We start from the raw sequence: 17,161 nt of genomic DNA, 5'->3' as shown, positions 1-17,161 counted from the left end.
CCCAAACAAAACCGATCTCGTTTGTCTTTTCTAAATAGGAGAGTAAAATCTGAATTGGGAAAGAGGCATGCAGGGTGCTGAATGACGTTCGATCTGTTATTGATGAGGGGAGAACGACGCGGAGCGGAGGGGGTTGAAGATTGACAGTGGAACTGTCCAATCGCCGGTGTCCCTGGGGGGGCGGGGCGGTTCGTTTGGTTCATGTGGGCGAGGCGGCCGTGATTTTAAAAGAAACGGCCGGCAGCTCGCCAACAGCCAGTGCGCGTAGCCGACAGCTGGAGCGCGCGGTGGGCGCGAGCCCAAATACAGGAGACAACAAATCGCTGTCAGAAACGGTGCGCGTCACACTCTCGGCCGTCAGCAGCGGTGCGCGTCACACTAGGTCGTCAGCGATTCATTTTAGCGAGGAGACCTGGAAGAGAAGGGAGACAACGGGAAGAAAATCTTGGATTGAACACGAATGGCCTTCAGCGTTACCGTGCGGCGCTAACCGATCCGGTTAACAGCTGTTTTGTCTCTCCCCCCCCCCACCCCTTCGCTCAGCCGAAGGAAAAGTACATTTTTTTTCTTCTCCCCTTTTGCCAAATCAAAACGGAAATTCTCCTTCAACAAGATCGCCTAAGAAACAAAATGCGGCGAAGCTGAAAGTTGTGCTTGTATTCCAGTTTTAAATATTCGTAAAGGGGGCTGTCGATCAGCCCTGCGATTGTGTGGTTGAAGATGATGCAGAAGCAGCTGCAACGGGATGAGGTTTACCGTTGGTTCGGCGAGTTAAATTCCTCACAGAGAGTGGATTTCATTTGTGGGTTGCTGGACCTCTGTATCCCCCTGGAGCTACGCTTTTTGGGCTCCTGTCTAGAGGACTTGGCCAAAAAGGACTACCATTCTCTCAGGGATTCCGAGATCAAAGCTAACAACGTGGCTGACCTAGCCAGCTTGACCAACATGACAGACGAAGTGGTCCGCAGTAAACTCATCGTCTCCTTGGCCTTACTATGCTCCGACAACAGGGAGGCGTCCGGGGTCTTGTACCGCACCCTTACCCACATCGATTCCATCATCAATAACTATGGCCTTCAGCTTCACGATAGGACTGGCGATGAATTCCTGCTCTTATTTACCATGGCTTCCAACCACCCTTCCTTCACCTTCCATCAGAAGCAGGTCCTGAGGCAGGAGCTGCTGGAAATCCAGAGAATTATCGATAGTACTTCCAATACAGCTACTGTCCCCGTCGCGGCCACATCGACTACTGCAGCCAACTGGAACAGTAGTTCAGCAATCTGCAAGGTGGGATGCTACACATACACACGCTAACAAAACTACGCGGTGGAAAGACTGTTTTCTTCACAGATCTTTTATTTCAATCGCATAACAAACAGTTTTAGTAACATTTAATGTTCTTTTGCATGCAAGGCAAATTTCTATAGCTTGACTTCGTTAGCTTAAAATTTTTCTTTTGAAATTTTTTTATTAGAAAATTGGATGTTTGGCAAAATTTCGCTTCCTCCATGCTTGTCTTTCATTTTCGAGAATATTGTTTGCAACTTGATTTTTATTAGTTTCCGTAATGACTTTTAACCTCTTCAATGAGATAACTTTGTCAGTATTTCACTGTTCTTAAAAAAATTTATATTCAGTCGCTGCACCAAGATTTCTTGATGCTCTTAATGCTTTTCATCTACTTCAAAGACAATTCAAAGACATTATATTCCATTAGTATATCTATTTCTACTTCATCACCACTTCTCTTGACCATTACACTGTTGCTGATTGTTTGACTTCTTGGTTGATGTCTTTGCTTGGATAAGCTAAAATTTCCCCAAGTTAAAGTTTGGAGCGACAAAACTATTGACTTTAATTTCAGCAACAATATCTGTTGAGTTACTACCAATTCCATCCTGTTTCCTGATCACTGTCTCAGAGTGTTTGCAATTTCTATTCCTAATTTGACTGAGCTGAGGTCCTGACCTAATATACTCACAACCACAATAACAACCCCATAATATCACTGTTTCTTCATCTATCTGAAGGCATCTGAATTTGGAGTACTCATTGGCAATCATGTCCAGACTTGACTATTCCAATATTTATTTCCTGGCTTACTTAAATTTGAATCATCCAAAACACTGGTGCCTGCCGCCTAATTCAAGCCTCATGTTGCATTTGACTCTTGATTTATTAATGCATCATTTAAAACAATCATTATCATATTCCACCTCTGACTTTTTTCAGTTTGACAACTCTCAAGAACACAGTGTTCTTCAAACTTGTGGTTCTCTCCCCTTTACCCCCCATGATTGGTGACTATACCTTTTAATTCTTAGCCCTAGTTCTGAATTTTCTTTTTGTTCCTGCTTTTGAAAATTACTATCATTTAATTCTTCATTCTACTTGATATAAGGTGTTCTTCTTTGTTTTATTAATGGTTTTATGTGTAATTACATTCCCATGATAAGCTTTGGGATGTTTTACACAGCGCTAAAGGAACTACATAGCTGTAGGTTATGCTTACTTTCTTCCAGAATCATGCCGATCATTTCACTCTGGTGTGAATTTTTTTGCCATTAGAGTGTACAATAGAATCTTGATTTTTTTTGCCTATTCATTGAACAAAATGGTTGTACCATGTCATGATAAGACTAAGATCTTTAACATGCTTTTATTTGCATTTTAAGTTAATTCAAAGACTATTTTAAAATCCAGAGCTGGCATACATTTGGCAGATTTAAAATAAAGATTTTGTATGGTATATGGACTTGGCTACTGTAATATCGATATATTATTGTTATTGAAATCCCCTAAAAGTTTTTGAATATTTGTTTTGTTGGTACTATAATTGAGTTCCAAAAGTGCATTGTGTCTTACATATCTGTAGCATAATTTTAATTTTGGCTGTCTTAGGACTTGTATAACACTGTACACATTTTAATACATCTCAATTTAAGGAACAAATAGAAGAATGAATTAATTCATGTGTTCTGCAAATATATCTGTTTATGTAACTAAGATTTTGTAATAAGGTTGTCACTGTAAATGACAACCTTATTACATCAGAGTGCAGTAGAAATGATCACCTTAATCTGTTAAGTAATCATTCCTCACAAGACATGAGATTAATGTTTCACTTTCTACTAAAAGATATTGGATTAAAGGGAAAAGAAAATATTCAATATGCCAGGATTGCTATACATTGTCATGCTGAAGAATCTAGTTTGAATTGGGCCTTGAGTCCCCCACCAGGTTTTTTTAGAAGTGCATTTTTACCCTCACTCAGCAAAATGAATGTTGAATTTCGAACACAAATTGCATCCAGTAGAAGTGGGGGCTTGTGTCTGTCACAGTAATTAAAAAAAAACTTAACAGGCAATCAAAGTAGGGAGTTTTTGTTAATTGTTTCTTGTAACACAGAAAGAGAGCATTTGGCTCCCTTCTGATTTCCCAGTAACCCTGCAACTTGTTCTTTCTTGCTTGTCCATTAACCTCCCCTCCCCACATTTTTTCATCTGTTTCAGGAAATGTTTTAAAATGCGTAAAAGGAAACCAACAGACACATTTGTAAAGCTTTTGAATGATTTAAAAATAAATGATTGGAAATTAATTACTCTGCACTATATAACTAGTAAATGCCTTCATAAGTTTTAGAATGTTATGTCCAGTTATTTAAAATGGTTATCGGATGACTCAGTTATTTGATGAAACTGCAACATAGTACCACTCTTAAAATATTTTAGAAAGATGTTGGAATAGTTGTTAAGTTTGTATCCATTAATAGCCATTTTTTAGTGATATTCCAATGAGTTTAAGTACAATTTAGGGGACAGGGCATAAAATATTTTTCAAAATTATTGCAACTTCATTTGCAATCAGCAATCCATGCATTATGCCTAAAAGTAGAAACTTAGTTCTTTATCAAAATTTAATGTATCTCAGTCACCAGTATTGGCTTGATTATTTTGAATTTCAAAAAACTAAACATTAACACAAACACTTAATAGTTTAACCAAGTTTCTTTTAACATTAAAAAATACTGGTATTACCATATTTACATTGAAATTTAAGATATCAAGAGAAAGTAATCATTGAAGTGTTATAAAATGGATCTCAGCAAATTGAACTACATATTTTCATTATCTCTTTTAAACCAGAGATGTATCCAATGCTTGAAAAATGTTAGGTTGCCTTCAGCACAACATAAAACCCAGATGTTTGGAGCAGCACAATGAAACATTTAAAAAAATTCTGCAAACATGCAGAAGATCTTGGAAGTATGTGGGATTTTTGCAATAAATGTACTGAATTTTACAACTAAACTCATTAAATTTGTCATAACTAGTAATTTTCTCCTCTAATTGCAGTCATGTCTACACTGTTGTCTCAACACTAAAAATTAGTCTGTGCATTGCAAAGCTATTTCATATACAGAATAAATCTGGAAATGAAGGCCACCTTTACTACAATGGAAAAATAGTATGAGGTGCAATGAAAAAAGTAGATTTACTACCTACAGCTGACATTCAAAGCTATTACCATTGTTGAACTCTTGCTTTCAATGTTTGGTTTCATCTCCCTTGATCCCCCCCCCCCCCCCAAATTCAGAGGTGATTTCATTAAAATGATCCAAGTATGAAAGAAAGTTGATAAGGTGCATGGGGAGTAATTATTTTCTCCTGGCCTTTGCTCTTTCTTTGCCCTTTTGTGATGAATCACCCATTTCAAAGTTCAAAGTAAAATTTATTATTGGAGTACATACATGTCACCACATACAACCCTGAGATTTTTTCCCTGCAGGCATACTTGGCAAATTTATAGAACAGTAACTGTAAACAGGATCTGTATACTGTAAACATCAGGAGCTGTAAACTGTGTAAATGCAGATAATAAATAAATAGCAATAACATACGTGAAATAACAAGACAAAGTAGTCCTTAAATGAGTGTAGCTATCCCCTTTTGTTCAAAAGCCTGATAGTTGAGGGGTAACTGTTCTGAACCTGGTGGTGCAAGTCCAGAGCCACTTGTACCTTCTGCCTGATGGCAGTAGTGAGAAAAGAGCATGGCCTTTCCTGGCATCCCAGGGCCTTTCTATCATCTACAAGGAGTGTGACAGAATTCTCTCCACTTCCCTGAGTGCAGTTCGATCAATATAACAACTCATCTGGAACCTAGAGCAATTTGTCCTGCTTGATTTGCATTCCACCACAAAATATTCATCCCCTTTATCTCTGGATGCAAAGATGTGCTGCTGGTGCTCACCAAGGCTAATCCAGCAGCTTCTTCCAGCCAGATCCTCTACCACTAAGACAACCAAAGACAATGTGCTAATGGGAACATCAGTACCTGCAGGTTCCCTTAAAAGTCACACACCATTATGGCTTTTAGCACATTGTCATTTCTTTCAAGCTAGATCCTGAAATTCTCAACCCAACAGCATTGTGTGAGTGCATTCATCAGAAAGGCTGCAGACATTTAAGTTGGTTCATTGTCACCTCTTGAAGACCATTACAAGTGGCCAACAGATGTTGACCTTACTAGTATCCTGGTAAATTTTTGGGAAATGATAAATGTGTTTTTTAAGAATTTTAAAAAGTGATTGGAATCCCCTTAACACCAAGACTGTATGAAATTATTTCAAAAATATTCTAGAAAATGTTGCCACTTAATTTTCTATAACTCAATAGCTACTTCTTCCTTGTATGTAACCAAAATTCTCTCCTGGCAGGTGAAAGAATTGTAGTGAAGCACTGCAACTTGTGTGCTGCTTGGGTGGTGTTACCTGTCTGATAGTAAAACAAAGCACTGGAAATTCTCAGCAGGCCTGCACCAGAACTTAGTATTTCAGAGTATTTCCAGCACTTTGATTTTTATTTCAGATTTACAGGCTTTTTAAAAATTTCTTATTGCCTGTCTGGTTGCTGAATTACAATATCTTTATGTGGACACAGTTGAATCTGATGTGATGAGCAAGTTATTTAAAAGAGGCTTCTTGAGAACTTGTAGATTCTTAGCTGAAATTGGTAATTTTGAAGCAAAGAATGACTAAAGTTTTGCTAAGGAAACTTGCTTATGAAAGTAGGCTAATTATAAACAACAGAACAGTTTCTAAGAACTTTAATGAGTAATTGGAAAAGAAAAGATTACTGAAAAATAATTATTGTCTCTTATAGGCTGAAGAAAGAGAATTTGTTTCAAATTAATTTGGGGATCTGCATATTTCATATTGCCCCTGAAAAGGTTGTGATGAGTTTTCTTCAAAGTGCTGCAATCTTGCTGGTGCTTCTGCACTGGTATTGTGTAGAGAGTAACAGGATTTGGACTGAACAGCAATGTCAGAATGGCAAGTATGTGACTTGGACTGCACCATGCAAGAGCTGATGTACCCAAACCACCTCCTGCCCTTGTCCTAATTATGATAATGACCACAGGATTGGGAGGAGCTATGGTAAAGCTTGGCAGGCAAGTATAGTACATTTTGTACAAGGTGCACAGTGCAGCAATTGTATGCCATTGGTGGAGGGCACAAATGTTTTAGGTGGACATAAGGTTTCGGTCAAGAATATGAATTATCCTGGATGTCAAACATACTAAAAGTTGCTGGTGCTGTATTAATCCTGGTAGCTCAGCTCTTGTGCATTGTAAATGGTGATAAACTAGGGGGATTTAGGTGAGTTACTTGCTGCAGGATATCAAGCCTGTGACTTGCTTTTGTAGCCAAAGCATTTATTTGGTTGGTCCTGCTGATTTGCTCATTAGTGCCCCCAGGATATTGATGGTGGGTGATTTATTTCTGCAATGATAATGCTATTGAATGTCAAGAGTAAGTTGTTATTCACTTTTCTGTTGGAGATGACACTTCCTAGCACGTATGAAAGAAGACTGGGCCTGTACACACTTGAGTTAGAAGATTCAGAGATGATTTATTTTTTTAAGCCCAACATTTAAATGGGGATTGACAAGATTATTTACTGTCATTGTTTTCTTTTTATTGTGTCACTTTTAATATAAAGTATGAAGAGCATATGATGTTTGTTTGTCTCTAACATTAAAACCCTTATGTAACTGTTTGCTCTCCATACTTCTGCCACTCCTTTAACTCCAGACTTTGAAAAAGAAAGAGCAATGAAAGAGGAAATGGAATGATCTCTTCCATGTTTCCATGAAGTTCAGTGGTTTCTTCAAATTCCCTTTTATTCTCAACTACAGCCAGTACCTCTCTACTATATTATCATCTCTTGCTCCTGATGCTTGCTGGCTTTACTTATGGCTTCCTTTGCTTAGGCAGCAACCTTAGGCCTTTCAAAACCATTATTGCTGTCTCTTTTTCAAACTCTGCAATCATGTTTTCTCCAAATACCTTATTTATTATTATTTTTATTGTATTTTGTATTTGCACAGCTTGTCATCTTTTGCACATTGTCAGGGTTTGTGTGTAGCTTTTTCATTGATGCTGCTTTTCAAGTTCCTGAGGATCAAGATCTCTGAGGATCTAACCTGGTCCCAACATATCGATGCAGTTATAAAGACAAGACAGTGGCTATACTTAATTAGGAGTTTGAACAAAATTGGCATGTCAATGAATACACGCTATAGATGTACCGGCGTGGAGAGCATTCTAACATGCTACATCACTGTCTGGTATGGGGGGGCGGTGCTACTGCACAGGACCGAAAGAAGGTGCAGGGGGTTGTAAATTTACTTGGCTCCATCTTGGATATTAGCCTACAAAATACCCAGGACATCTGAGATGGCAGATGGAGTTTAATGCTGATAAATGTGAGGTGCTACGTTTTGGTAGGACTAATCAAAATAGGACATACATGGCAGACATCCCACCCTGCAAAAACTCATTTCAGGGAGGTAGCACCCCCACCCCATGCAACCCCATATCACCCCCCACCCACTGTTGACCTCCAAGGGTGTATGTAATATTTTGTTCAGTGATTTTGTCTAATCTGTAAACCAAGTTGGGTATATGCAGCAAATGTGACATTAAAATATGTACTTATATTATCATGTTTATTCTATTACAACTTTAAGCACGTCTACAGGGAGTTTGGCCTCATCACGTAGGACATCAATAGCGTAGCTCCTTGGCAGCTAGCCAGCTAGCTTAAATCAGGGGTCCCCAACCTTTTTTGCACCGCGGACCGGTTTAATATTAACAATATTCTTGCGGACCGGAATATAGGTATAAGTCAACTGTAAGTCACTTGTAAGTGGCTAATACACTCAATTTCGTTTCTAAAGGCGTTTATCTAACGAATTTAATATTAAACACGCAGTGCATATTTTCCTCGCATGAATGTAGTAATAAGTCAATTATAACAGTGGTCCCCAACCTCCGGGCCGCAAAGAATACAGTGATAGCCAGATCGCACCCAGCATATCTTTAAGAAAAAAGCCAAAATAAACAAGCTAATTGATTAGGTGCCGCCCGGCACATAAATGTCAGCCCAGATCAGAGGCGACGCAATTGGCAATCGCCTCTGATCTGGGCCAACAATTATGTGCCGGGTGGCACCCAAAGTTTATTTCGGCTTTTTTCTTAAAGATGTGCTGGGTGCATTCCGGCCACCTCTGTACTCTTCGCGGCCCGGAGGTTGGGGACCACTGGATTATAAGTCACTTATAAGTCAATAGCATCATAACATTTTAAGTAATGTTTGGATATTAAACACATAGCGCATATTTTCCTCGCATGAACATATAAAACCATTGCAACACACCAATATTGCTGAATCAGTGGGAGCCCTGGGCTTGTTTTCCTGCAACAACATGGTCTTATCGAGGGGTGATGGGAGACAGCGATACTCAAAGGGGGTTCCTTATGTCCAGTCTATTCCGCAATTTTCGTTGCATTCATTGCAGAAAACTCCGCTTTGCAGAAATATGTTGGAAATGGAAGCAACGTTTTCAGTGCTTTTGTGGCTATCTCAGAATATTCAGCCTTGACTTTGATCCAGAATGCTGGCAGAGATGCTATGTCAGACATACTTTTCAGCTCACCATCATTTACAAGCTCGAGGAGTTGATCTTTTTCTCACGCTGACATGGATGATTCACTGGGGACATTCACAAATGGGTCACAGACCCATTCCTTTGCACGTCTTGGGTCACTGATGACCTCGCGTGCGTTAAAATTCAACAGTGCGTAACAGGGAATGAGGAAAGATGCAGCTGATTCAACGTTTCATATCGCCAAAGCATATTGTTTTCTCGTGGCCTGCTCTTAGCACGAAGAGAGACCAATCAGGATGCTCGCTCTGCCTCTCCTTCTCCCTCTTCTGCTCAAAAAAATAATTTCCGGGATATTGTATATAATTTCTGGTCATCAGGGAGCCACTATCGATATGCGGGAGACTCCCGGAACTTCCGAGAGAGGTGGGATGTCTGACATAGTAAATGGTAGGGCATTGAAGAATGCAGTAGGACAGAAGGATCTTGGAATAATGGTGTATAGTTCCCTGAAGGTGGATTCTCATGTGGATAGGGTTGTGAAGAAAGCTTTTGGTATGCTGGCCTTTATAAATCAGAGCATTGAGTATAGGAGTTGGGATGTAATGTTGAAATTGTACAAGGCATTGGTGAGGCCAAATTTGGAGTATTGCGTACAGTTTTGGTCACTGAATTATAGGAAAGCTGTCAATAAAATAGAGAGAGTACAGAGAAGATTTACCAGAATGTTACCTGGGTTTCATCAGTTAAGTTACAGAGAAAGGTTGAACAAGTTGGGTCTTTATTCTTTGGAACGTGGAAGGTTGAGGGGGGACTTGATAGAGGTATTTAAAATTATGAGGGTTGATAGAGTTGATGTGGATAGGCTTTTTCCATTGGGAGTGGGGGAGATTCAAACAAGAGGTCATGAGTTGAGAGTTAAAGGGCAAAAGTTTAGGGGTAACATGAAGGGGAACTTCTTTACTCAGAGAGTGGTAGCTGTGTGAAACGAGCTTCCAGCAGAAGTGGTTGAGGCAGGTTCGATGTTGTCGTTTAAAGTTAAATTGGACAGCTATATGGACAGGAAAGGAATGGAGGGTTATGAGCTGAGTGCAGGTCGGTGGGACTAGGTGAGAGTACGAGTTCGGCACGGACTAGAAGGGCGAGATGGCCTGTTTCCGTGCTGTAATTGTTATATGGTTATACCTTCAAGGAGCGGTGTCTCAGAAAGGCAGTGTCCATTATTAAGGACCTGTAGCACCCAAGGCATGCCCTTTTCTCACTGTTACAGAGGTACAGAAGCCTGAAGGCACACACTCAATTATTCAGGAACAGCTTCTTCCCCTCTGCCATCCGATTCCTAAATGAGCATTCAACCTGTGAACACTACCTCATTTTTTTTAATATATATTATTTCTGGGTTTTTTTTTGCACAATTTTTAATCTTCTGCATTAGGTATTGCATTGAACTGCTGCTGCGGTTAACAAATTTTACAACACATGCCCGTGATAATTAACCTGATTCTGATTCTATATTTCTACTGTAAATGCCTGCAAGAAAATTAATCTTGGGATAATATATGAAATATTCATACTTGGATATAAAATTTACTTTGAAATTTGAAATGCTCCACCATCTTAAATCTTTTCTTCATCATAGTGCCTTTTAATGTGCTATGAATCTCCATCTCTGACAAAATGCCTTCGTGAAGGGTTTTGGACTGAAACATTGACTGCTCCATAGATGCTACCTAACTTGCTGATTTCTTGCAGTAGTTTGTGTGTGTGTTGCTCAAGATTTTGAGCTTCTGCAGAATCTGTTGTATTTGTATATTAAAATTTGCTTGGATGCTGCCCTAAGTAATGCTACTGGAGCAATACTTCGTGAATTGTCCCTCCTTGTCTTCCTTGAACTCTCTGTGGAGTTTTTCACCAATAATCACACAGAGTGTGTCATAAGCAACCATACACCAGCAATGGCCTTTGTAATTTTCCACAGAGCTATATTTGGCTCATCCCTCTTTCTTGGCCACTTGTTGCTCTTCAGTGACATTATTCACAGATATGAATCAGATTTCACAGTGGTGCAACTGGTAGAGCTGCTGCTTTAGAGTTCCAGCAACATGTTTTTAATCCTGACTGATGGCACTGTTTGTATGGAGTTTGCATGTTGTCTCTGTGACCTCGTTTCCTCTGGGTGCATCAGTTTCCTCCTACATCCTAAAGACATATGGGTTGGTAGGTTAATTGGCCACTTTAAATTTCTTCATGTTTAGGTGAATTGATAGTTTCTGCAGAGTTGTTTGAGAACATGGGGAGAATAAAAAGGAATTAGTCTAAATGAATGCTTAACGGTTTGTGCAGGCTTGATGAGCTGTATGACTCACTGAATTTGTGATGATGGCATTCAGCTGTATCTATCCACCATGTCAATTTCCCAAATAACTGGTGTTAGATTGCCCATCCGACCTCAAGTTTTGAATAGTACAAACTGTAGCCCTTCAAGTCATAGAATTCTTTAGGTATTTGAAGAGGAAAAAATTAGTTAATACTAATGTGACACGTGGCCAAGTGGTTAAGGCATTCGACTAGTGATCTGAAGGTCGTGAGTTCAAGCCCCAGCCGAGGCAGTGTGTTGTGTCCTTGAGCAAGGCACTTAATCACACAGTGCTCTGCGGCGACACTGATGCCAAGCTGTATGGGTCCTAATGCCCTTCCCTTGGACAACATTGGTAACATTGGTGTCGTGGAGAGGGGAGACTTGCAGTATGGGCAACAGCCGGTCTTCCATACAACCTTGGCCAGGCCTGTGCCCTGGAGAGTGAAGACTTTCCAGGCGCAGATCCATGGTCTCGCAAGACTAACGCATGCCTTCAGTTAAGACCAAAGTTGGGCCCTTGAAGACAGAAACGGGTGAATTTATTATGGGGAACAAGGAAATGGCAGAAGAGTTGAACAGGTACTTTGGATCTGTCTTCACTAGGGAAGACACAAACAATCTCCCAGATGTAGTACTGGCCAGAGGACCTAGGGTAACGGAGGAACTGAAGGAGATTCACATTACCCAGAAAATGGTGTTGGATAGACTGATGGGACTGAAGGCTGATAAATTCCCAGGGCCTGATGGTCTGCACCCAGGGTACTTAAGGAGGTGGCTGTAGAAATCGTGGGCGCATTGGTAATTATTTTCCAATGTTCTATAGATTCAGGATCAATTCATGAGGACTGGAGGGTAGCTAATGTTATCTCACTTTTTAAGAAAGGAGGGAGAGAGAAAACAGGGAATTATAGACCAGTTAGCCTGACATCAGTGGTGGGGAAGATGCTGGAGTCAATTATAAAGGATGAAATAGCGGCACATTTGGATAGTAGTAACAGGATCGGTCCAAGTCAGCATGGATTTATGAAGGGGAAATCATGCTTGACTAATCTTCTGGAATTTTTTGAGGATGTATCTATGAAAATGGACAAGGGAGAGCCAGTGGATGTAGTGTACCTGGACTTTCAGAAAGCCATTGATAAGGTCCCACATAGGAAATTAGTGGGCAAAATTAGAGCACATGGTATTGGGGGTAGGATACTGACATGGATTGTAAATTGGTTGTCTTACAGGAAACAAAGAGTAGGGATTAACGGGTCCCGTTCAGAATGGCAGGCGGTGACTAGTGAGGTACCGCAAGGCTTGGTGCTGGGACCACAGCTACTTACAATATACATTAATAATTTAGATGAAGGGATTAAAAGTAACATTAGCAAATTTGCAAATGACACAAAGCTGGGTGGCAGTGTGAAATGTGCGGAGGATGTTGAGATAATGCAGGATGACTTGCACAGGTTGGGTGAGTGGGCAGATGCATGGCAGATGCAGTTTAATGTGGATAAATGTGAAGTTATCCACTTTGGTGGCAAGAACAGGAAGGCAGATTACTATTTGAATGGTGTTAAGTTAGGAAAATGAGAAGTACAACGAGATCTTGGTGTCCTTGTTCATCAATCACTGAAAGTAAGCCTGCAGGTACAGCAGGCAGTGAAGAAAGCTAATGGCATGTTGGCCTTCATAACAAGGGGAGTTGAGTATAGGAGCAAAGAGGTCCTTCTGCAGTTGTACAGGGCCCTGGTGAGACCACACCTGGAGTATTATGTACAGTTTTGGTCTCCAAATTTGAGGAAGGACATTCTTGCTATTGAGGGAGTGCAGCGGAGGTTCACAAGGTTAATTCCCGGGATGGCAGGACTGTCATATGTTGAAAGATTGGAGCGACTGGGCTTGTATACACTGGAATTTAGGATGAGAGGGGATCTGATTGAAACATATAAGATTATTAAGGGATTGGACACGCTAGAGGCAGGAAACATGTTCCCGATGTTGGGGGAGTCCAGAACCAGAGGCCACAATTTGAGAATAAGGGGTAGGCCATTTAGAATGGAGTTGAGGAAAAACTTTTTCACCTAGAGAGTTGTGGATCTGTGGAATGCTCTGCTTCAGAGGGCAGTGGAGGCCAATTCTCTGGATGCTTTCAAGAAAGAGTTAGATAGAACTCTTAATGATAGAGTCAAGGGATATGGGGAGAAGGCAGGAACGGGGTACAGATTGTGGATGATCAGCCATGATCACAGTGAATGGCGGTGCTGGCTTGAAGGGCCAAATGGCCTACTCCTGCACCTATTGTCTATAATTATATCGCATGGAAACCAGCCCCTTGGCCCTACCCATCCATGGCAACCAAGTTGCCTATTTGAACTAATCCCATTTGGTCCATATACCGCTAAACTTTTCCTATATTTGTACTTATCTAAATGTCTTTTAAATATTGTAATTGTAGCCATCTCTATCATTTCTTCTTATAGCTCATTCCAATTGTCCACCACCTATTGTGGAAAAATTTGCCACTCAGATCCCTTTTAAGTCCTTCCCCTCAAACTGATGGCCTTTAGTTTTAGACTCCCCTATCATGGTAAAAAGATTGTTATTGTTCACCTTATCTGCCTCTCATCATTTTATAAGCTTATATGAAGTCGCTCTTCAGTTTCCTGCACTCCAGGGGAATATACTCCTGTGCAGTATATTCTCTCGGCTGTGGCTCTCCAGTCCTGTTAATATCATTGAATCTTTTCTGCAACCTTCCCAGCTTAATGATGTCTTCCTTATACCCAGGCAACTAGAGATGCACACATTTTTCCAAGTGGATTCTCAATGACGTCTTGCACTGCTGTAACATGACATCCCAACCCTTGTATTCATGGCTGAACCTATGAAGGTGGTGTTTGGCACACTTCTTTTCATCTTAACTATCCAAGTCTTCACTTTCAGGGACCTATATATCTGTATTCCTGCAAACCCCTGTTCTACAGTACTTTCCAGAACCCTACTATTTACATTGCAAGTCCTGTTCTGGTTTAACTTGCTAAAATGTAACACCTCTATCTAAAAGAGTTAAATTCCATTTGCCATTCTGTGGCCACTTTCCAAGTTTCTCTACACCCCTTATACAATTGGATAACCCGCCATACTGCCTACGACACCACCAATTTTAGTGTAGTGTACAAATTTGCAAATCACATTTTTAACATTGTCATCCAAATCTTTAATATAAATAACAAACAATAATGGGCCTAGCACCAATCCCTGCAGTGCACCACTTGTCACAGGGCTCCAATATGGAAAAAGACACCCTCCACTACCACCACTGCCTCCTTCCATCACGCCATTTTGGTATCCATTTAGCAAGCTGTCTTTGGATTCCACATGATTTAACTTTCCAGACTGGCTTACCTTGTAGGATCTTGTCATAAACATTGCAAACGTCCATGTGGACTGCCCTGCATTTGTCGCTTCTCTTAGTTACCTTGTCCTCAATCAAGTTCATCAGAAACCACTGCAGCAACCTTTCCACCACTGATGTTAGGCTTACTGCACTGTAGTTCCTTGGCCTTGCCTTGCAAGTCTTCTTGAATAAAGGTACATTAGCCACCCTCCATTCTTACAGTACCTCACCCATAGCTAAGCAAGGTATCTGCTGGGGCTCCTGCGATTTCTTGCCTGACTTCCCACAATGTCCTAGGATATACTTAGTCAGAAATTTGTTCATCTTAATATGATTTATTACTGTCAGTGGTTTTAATGTGGATATGTTCCAGGATGTCATTACTGATATCCCTTAATTCCTTAGCTTGCATGACCTTTTCCCTGGTAAATAGAGATGAGAAATCTTCATTGAAGATCTCTCCCATTTCCACACATGACGACTAAATTGATACTTAAGGAAATCTACTCAATCTCTGGTTTCCCCTTTGCTCTTCATGTAGAAACAGAAACAGAGATAACAATCCTATCTTATATAAAACTTCTTGTTCTATGGCAGCAGTACAGTGCAAAGACATACAATTACTATAAATTACAAAATAAATAATTCCAAAAATAGGAACAGTGGTGTATTATTCACGGTGTTGTGGATCATTTAGAAATCTGATGATGGAGGGGTAAAAGCATCTTCTGAATCTTTGGGTGTGGGTCTTCAGGCTCACTGTACTTCAGTTTGTCCTGTAACCAGTCAGAATGTTTCCCAGTGTACACTTATAGAAAGTTGCAAGAGACTTTTGTGGCGTACCAAGTCTTCTCAAATTCCTAATGAGGTAGATTCACTGGGTACATTCTTCCTGATTGCACAATATGTTGGGGCCCAGGATGGATTCTTGGAGATGTGGACATCTAGGAACAAAAATTTTATCTTTTGGGGGGTGGGGTAACATTTTCTGCTGTACTGATGTTAATATGGAATATATGCAAAAAGTGATTACTTATTTGAAGTAATAAAGCTACCACTGGTGCAATGCTATCACATATTTTCTAACTCTAGAGATGTATACCTTGCCAAAAATCACCGTGAGCATTATTCCCCTCAGATGGTAGCGACCAACCCTACTGGCTCAGTCTTTATCTGTTACTTTATCTGCCGGAACTATCTTGTGTGCTCTTTTTACCTTCCTGGTTTCCCTCTTGTGAATTACTAAATCTTTTGGGTAAATCAGGTTGGTAATGGATCTCAAGAGAGTGAGTTTGTTGAACGCCTAAGAGATGGCTTTTTAGAGCCTTAGTTTATATAAGGGGAATTACAACAGTAGTGTGGAGAAGTTGACTAAGGTGGACTGGGTAAGCAAGCTGAGTTGTAGGTTAGTGGATGAACAATGGCAGATATAAATGGACATTGAATCTTTGGACACTACCTCACTTTTTTAATATACAGTATTTCTGTTTTTGCACTTTTAAAAAATCTATTCAATGTATGTAATTGATTTACTTTATTTATTATTATTATTTTATTTTTTTCTCTCTGCTAATTATGTATTGCATTGCCCTGCTGCTAAGTTAACAAATTTCAGGTCATATGCTGGTGATAATTAGTCCATGAGCCAGTAGAGTTGGTCAGTACTATCTGAGGAGAATAATGCTCATAGTGATTTTTGGCAAGGTATACATCTCTAGAGTTAGAAAATATGTGATAGCATTGCACCAGTGGTAACTTTATTACTTCAAATAAGTAATCACTTTTTGTATATATTCCATATTAACATCAGTACAGCAGAAAATGTTACCCCCCCCCCCCCAAAAGGTGATAAACCTCATTTGGAGAGATTTCTGGAGTTTTATCAATGTCATGATATTTTCCATATTGTATCAAATCAAAACAGTCTTAAGCTTTTGTGATAGCATATAGAATTACAATACAATAATTCAAATGTGGGGTTCAACACGGCCGTAACTTAGGCCCCATTTGGTTGTAAAATGAATATATTTAATCACAGACTGCTTTCCACACTTTGTTTTCCATACTTTCATTAATCATACTATTATTAATCATAATAATTTTCCAAGTCTTCCACATATTCCACATCTTCATCTGAACTTTCCACACTCTCTGAGGTGGATGCCTGGTTCTCACAGTCTGCCAGTCTGTACATGACAGTACACCTGAGGCCATTTGCAACACACACACATCTTGGGAGTGAACATTTTTTGGGACAGTTACAGGCCAGTAGATCCAGGACTGCATCAGGTGCTGGCTGGCCTTCCATCCAGTACACCACCAACTGTTCAGCTTCCTCTTCTCTCTCCATCTTCCATCCTCTGCCAATAGGGCTTGGCACTTGTGGGTCCTTCTCCAAGCATCTTCTCCATATACCAGCCTGGTGGTTGGCTCACTGTGCATGTCTTGTTAAGCAGTCCTTGC

At 40.2% G+C, this 17,161-nt stretch overlaps 1 protein-coding gene across 1 annotated transcript in view; it reads left to right on the top strand.

The window, feature by feature from the left end:
* The first annotated feature begins 275 nt into the window (after positions 1-275).
* Positions 276-17,161, top strand: part of zcchc14 (zinc finger, CCHC domain containing 14) — a 151,634-nt gene continuing 134,748 nt past the window's right edge. Inside the window, exon 1 of the mRNA XM_072279717.1 lies at positions 276-1,290. Within this exon, the coding sequence (XP_072135818.1) occupies positions 721-1,290 (570 nt within the window). The 5' untranslated portion in view covers positions 276-720. The remainder of the gene's footprint in view (positions 1,291-17,161) is intronic.

The sequence above is a fragment of the Mobula birostris genome, chromosome 15 (genome assembly GCF_030028105.1).
Source record: "Mobula birostris isolate sMobBir1 chromosome 15, sMobBir1.hap1, whole genome shotgun sequence".
NCBI classification, from domain to species: domain Eukaryota; kingdom Metazoa; phylum Chordata; class Chondrichthyes; order Myliobatiformes; family Myliobatidae; genus Mobula; species Mobula birostris.
This window is presented reverse-complemented; position numbering and strand designations above follow the sequence as displayed.